Source organism: Leptinotarsa decemlineata, unplaced genomic scaffold (assembly GCF_025532065.1).
Source record: "Leptinotarsa decemlineata unplaced genomic scaffold, Ldec_3_MD MMD2_tig00078422_RagTag_RagTag, whole genome shotgun sequence".
In the NCBI taxonomy this organism is placed as follows: Eukaryota; Metazoa; Arthropoda; class Insecta; order Coleoptera; family Chrysomelidae; genus Leptinotarsa; species Leptinotarsa decemlineata.
This window is the reverse complement of record NW_027412747.1, coordinates 3379804-3385803: the sequence shown is the minus strand read 5'-3', so window position 1 is coordinate 3385803 and position 6000 is coordinate 3379804. Positions and strand designations below refer to the sequence as shown.

The 6000-nt window shown below is 37.0% G+C and overlaps 1 protein-coding gene across 2 annotated transcripts in view; it reads left to right on the top strand.

Moving 5' to 3' along the window:
• Positions 1–247: 247 nt before the first annotated feature.
• LOC111508683 (dymeclin) overlaps positions 248–6000 on the top strand; it is a 31737-nt gene continuing 25984 nt past the window's right edge. For both annotated transcript variants that reach the window (XM_074186055.1, XM_023164271.2), the window contains exons 1-3: positions 248–519; positions 573–719; positions 770–1182. In XM_074186055.1, the coding sequence (XP_074042156.1) occupies positions 380–519; positions 573–719; positions 770–1182 (700 nt within the window). In that variant the 5' untranslated portion in view covers positions 248–379. The remainder of the gene's footprint in view (positions 520–572; positions 720–769; positions 1183–6000) is intronic.

The following is a 6000-nucleotide window of genomic DNA, read 5'->3' as shown; positions in this document are numbered from 1 at the left end:
ATTGAAAATAATACTATTAGGTATTTCCAATATCCCAGACATTGGAAGAAGAGACTTTAAGCAGAATAAATGTTTATAGAACATTTCATTTGGCGAAAAAAAATTTCCGAGTATTCGAACCTTAACTGGTCCCTAAACACTTCATAATACAGTTTTTCTCGTTTTAATGTAGTGCAATTGAATGTGACGTAATGCCAGTCGAACTTGTATGGATGTCTATGGTCACTTGCAGTAAAAAAAGTAAAAATGAAATATAAGGAAGAAGACGAAGCGGTTACGTGTACAGGTTAGACGATGTAACTTTATTTTCAAATTCTTTTTGGGTTTTTCAAAATTAAGATATCGACAAAACATTGGGACTCAACGGAAATATCAAAAAATGGGTCAGGCCGTTGGCAGAAGCTTTGACATTTCTTCCAATGAATACTGTTTAAGATTCATAGGAAAAGAAACCATAGTAGCCAATGATCCCTTCTGGAATCGTTTTTTAGCCTTCAATATCACCCCACCAATGACAATGTAAGTAAATATATGAAACCGATAACGTTGAGGTGAAATAAACTAATTTTCAGAAACGAACAGCTAGCTATCGAATCAAAAATCGAACCTTTATGTCAGGAGCTGTTGAAGAATAATTTGAGTTCTGGAAACTTCAATTCCCTTATTCAATGTTTCCTCACAAAGTCAACTGAGTTATTATCAGCTACAAATTCTAATGCGTAAGATAGTTCATGAAAAATTATGTTTTGTTTCAACAATGTATTTCTAGGGAGCTTTTTAACTGGCAACTTTTCAACACCATCTTTACGATACGTTGCGTTTTAAAGTTCATGACTGAAATTCTTCCTGAAGAAGAACTGATGAAACATATTGAGTTTAAGGGAAGTGGGAACTATGTAGAGTCCTTTATTGGCACATTGGTGGGCATAATAGTAGATGTACCAGTCGAAGACTCGACTTATCTCATTCATTTGGAAGCTTTGACTTGTTTATTGGTGTGCCTGTCTGTTCAGTTTCACTCTGGTGGCAGATCAGATCAAAGTATGATATACAGACTCATCATGAGGGGCAAGCATGTTATACATGCCCCGGTTTTGGTGAAAAGTTTGCTGACAAATTTTATCAGCCAAGGGAAGTTACCCCCTGGATATGGTGGGAATCATGGCCACAGCATAGTACTAGGTGAGATTTTGGTAAAACTTCAATATCTAAGTTCTCTCCAAAACATGTGAATATTTTTCATTATTGTTACTTATACTGCATTATTGGTATAATTTTGGATAGGCTGCACCCTGTGATTTGGAAAAAATTTTTGATGCACTTACATGTTTTGGCTTCTAGATTACGATTCCGAAAGGAAAAATCTACTCACTCCAGAGTTACAAAAATTGCAGCATTGCTGCCTTCTTTTTTCATAATACAAACTATAATAAATATAGTTTAAAAAACTAAAAAACACGCTTTTAAAGAACATCGAACTAAAAAGTAAAAAATATTTTTTTAAATAAGCTTAAAACAATAACGAACGAAAAATACTAGTATTATTGTAAAAAAAGCGATGGGCGCTTGATATACAAAAAATATGGCACAAAACGCCCCCGCTTTTTTCATAATAATATTAGTGTTTTTCGTTTGTTATTGTTTTAAGCTTATTTTTAACTTTTTTGTTCGCCGTTTTTTAAAAGTGTGTTTTTTAGTTTTTTTAAAGTATATTAATTTTTCATTTTTTAGTTTCGTATGCTATAAAAGCGTGTTTTTTAGTCTTTTTAAACTATATTTATTTCATCTAAACTTTGGGATCAATCAGTTGTATACTGTTTAGAAAAATGACCGTTGATATTTTCCGATTCTGGAGAGGGAGCCTGAAAATCAGCTACCAAGTTCAAGGAAGGTAACAGGCGCCCAAAGGAGGGTTACAAATGAGGCAGCAGGCGCGCGAGTTAATTAAAAAAAAAATACTTTTTTCAAATGAAGAAATACATGTAAAGTGAGTTCGAATTATAACAAGGAGGTTACGTACAGCGCCATTTGCCCGCGAATAGATCAAGCAATAATGTCGATACATCAAGGAGGTTACGTACAGCGCCATCTGCCCGCGAATATATCAAGCAATAATGTTGATAATTCTGTCAAATACAGATACCGAGCTTGAGAGTTACAAACAAACATACATACATACAAGTGAAGCTGATAAAAGAGTGTTAAAAAAAACAAGTATTTATTCACGTCTTATTTCACTTCCTTCGATACTTTTCAGTTTAATAATCAACATTTTTTCTATAAAAAACTTGATGAATTTCAAATCCAAGTCAAGTGCTTTTTGTTTTCATTGTTGATATCTTCAATTATTTTTTGACACTATATTAAGTACTTGTTAGATTAGATTAGATTTTTTATTGGTCAGGTTATTACACCTTAGTGCTATGATAAGTCAATAATGTATAAAATAAATGTAAATTACAATTAAAATTACCAAAAAGAAGTAGGTAGTACATAAATATTGTATATGATACAAGCACAAAGTAAAGTAAATAAATATATAAATGTAAAAATAAAGATACATAGAGACAGTACCTACATTAGGGGTGACTGGCGGGGGATCACTGTCTCTCTCTTATGGGTGTTTGACAGTCCCCCGGTGCAGACCACACGGCACTCACCCAGTAAAGTTATTGGTCAACCACCCTATCCCGCATCTGCGGGCAACAGGCGTTGGCCGATTTCAAGCTAGATGTGTGGGAGAGGTGTCTCGCAAGAGCCCTCGGCGGTTACTCATCCAACGCTGGAAAGGTAGCTTTCCTAACATGAGTGCCCCTTGGGGTAACGTAAGGGTATGCGGTGCAGACCACACGGCGTACACCCAAAAGTTGTTGATGAACCGCCCTATCCCGCACCTATACGGGTAATGGGCGCGACATCTTCGACACATGATGTGTGGTAGAGGATGCTCGTGAGAGTCCTCGACGGTTACTCATCAAACATTGGAAAGGGAACTTTCCTAACATGAGTTCTAGGGGGGAGGTGAGTGCCCGCTCGCGGCTGGAGGCTAGTGAGCCTCATCTCCAACCGGCGTTGGCCTCTTAGGGGCAGCGGCTCCGCTAGCGGGTAAAGGGATACAGGGTTGCGGTAATCCATTCATGGGTGCATTGCAGCCCCATTCTGAGGCACTGGACGGCTTATGCTGTTCCGTGATCCTCGCCTGCTTCTGTACGGATCCAAGCGTTCGAGGTGTCGGGGCTCGCGGTCCTTCCGGGCTCTAGTATCCGAGTCTAGCCTTGGAGGTCACCAAGGCAGACGCTTGAGGTGTCGGAACCCGGTTGGACGGAGCTACTAGTATCCGAGCTTAGGACCCCGGCCGGCCAATTCCGGGACCATATTCCCAATTGATTTGGATTGGTTGGCGGGGGCAGGTGTGCGACGCGAGCACTCTCTGGCGAAAGAGGAGCTTAGTTAACTTGTACGAACGTTCGGTCGAACGCTGCCGATGGTCCTGTCTCTTGGTTAGCCACACTAAGTAGATGTAAGGAAGCAATTCCGGGTTCGGTGAGCGGGAGGAAGCCCTGCGAAATCCTGTTGGTGTGGGGTGAGGGGCGGTACCCGCAAGGATTTCCCGAAAATCCACCCCTCCACACCCGATCGCATCCAACGCCGGGGTGCGTCTGGGGGGCCTAACCGGCCCCCCGGTGCGGTCGTAACTATGACTCTAAAGTCAGACGCATCATAGTAAGCATTCTCTGGAGATGTTTTTTCAGTTTCCGTTTGAAATTGGCAAGGGTTGCATTTTTCATTGATTGGGGCAGTGAGTTGTACAATGATATGTATGAGTTACATCTTGTTATTTCTAGTCTTTGGTTTGGTGCTTTTATATTATCCTTGTTCCTAGTATTATATGAACGGTTGTTTCCGTTTGAAGTAAACTTTTGTAAATTTTCTTGAATATGTATCAAATTGCAGTATATTACACATGATGGTAGAGTTAATAAGCCAATTCTTACAGCTCTCTATTTGACATATTCCAGCCAAAGTTCTGATTTTTTTTTTAATTTTAAATATTCTCGAGATATGAACAGATGTGCCCGGTTTATCAATCCATAAATTAAGGAACTATGAAACATTACATGATGAGCGGTATGGGCACCTTCTTTACCGACTTTATTTTTTATCTGCCTGATTGCATAGACCTTGCATGATAGATTTTTTGCTAGTTTGTCAATATGGGGTTTCCAAGTTAACTTTGAATCAATTGTTATACCACGACATTTTACATTATTTGAGAGATTATGAAACAGCGAGAACATAACTGTTTTTGTCTTGCTTTTATTCATACATAGGCTACTCGCCTTAAACCAGTCCATAGCTTCTTGAATAACTCACTTTTCTATTTCTGATGACTTCAAAAATTTTTTTCCGAATGGCGTAGGAAGTGTCATTGGCGAATAGCATTGTAAACTTTGTCATTGAATTTGGTAGGTCATTAATATAAATCAAGAAAAGTAGTGGCCCAAGCACACTACCTTGTGGAACACCATTCAATATTGTTTGTAAGCTACTGATTTCTCCATTATATGATACACATTGCTTTCTCTCATTTAGATATGATGCTATGTGTGCTATGCCTACAAATCCATAGTATCTCAGTTTTTCCAATAGAATGTCAGTAGAGACGCAGTCGAACGCCTTGCTCAGATTGAGGAATATGCCAAGTGTTGATTCTTTGTTTTCGAAACCTTCAGTTATGAAGTCGACTAATTCAAGCACTGCTTTCGACGTGCTTCTTCCTTTCCTGAAGCCAAACTGTCTATCTGTCAAGATATTTGTGTACTCTAAATAATTTATCATTCTTATTGCTATTATTTTTTCTACAATTTTTGCAATTACTGGAAGTAGTGCAATTGGTCTGTAGTTTGATGGAAGATTGATATCACCACTTTTAAAGACCGGAATTATCTTTACAATTTTTAGTTTTGATGGAAATACACTAGATTTCAGAATCAAGTTAACAATACATGTAATTGGTCGTAGTAGCGCAGATAGATTTTTTTGTACATAACCACTGAGTGATTGTAAATATCAAGCGAGCCCGAGTTTTTTAGGGATTTGATGACGTCATTCACTTCATTCATTTAGTTTTTGCTATCAGAAGAAATAAAAAAATAGTAAATCAAAGTGAGGCACTTGCAACATATCATTCACTTTTTCATTCAGTCCTTAGGTATGGTATAATCAATTGGAATAATGCATTAAATGTACATCTTAATAGAATATTTGCCATTCAAATCTTCATCTGCAGTAAGAAGCATAATCTCTGCCAATTATGATGAAAAGTGTCGACCAATATTTGTAAAACTTAAAATAATGACCTAATAGGTTGAAAAGAACAGATAATATAGGAATTAAGCTTTTATTATCTTATCTGTCGAATTTTGTAACTTGCCATTTGGAAGATTCAAAAACTTATTGAAGAAAATATTAACCAAACATCCTTCATATGAAATTGATCAATTTTTCGAAGTTATTCAAGAAGAAAGAGACACTTTTGTGGTCGCCTCCCTAACTTTTACTCAACTTTGAATATATATAATTTATTAGCTATGTGATTTATAATTTGTAAAAGCTCATGGCTTTACATTTTAGTCAATTTTTATAAGATTGGATTTTTATCTTGTTAACTTGTATTTTTTTGTAAATCTAACTTATCTAGAAGCATTTTTTAGAAACTATATTGACGAATCTTATCCTCTCAAACCTATTTTAGAAATTGTATTGACGTGTCTAAAAACTGTGTGTTTCTTGAGACTAATAGTCTTGAGACTAATAGAATTATCATTATTTCCTCTGCAGTATCAGTTTGATAGAAATGCATTGAGTTATCAGCATTGCATGGAACTTGGTGGAGATAGTTTGAGAATGAATTGGGTGTGCTCATTTCATTATTCATATCCAGGGCTACATTTATAAAAGTCATTGAACTGATCTGATGTAAGACAAGAAGAGCTATTA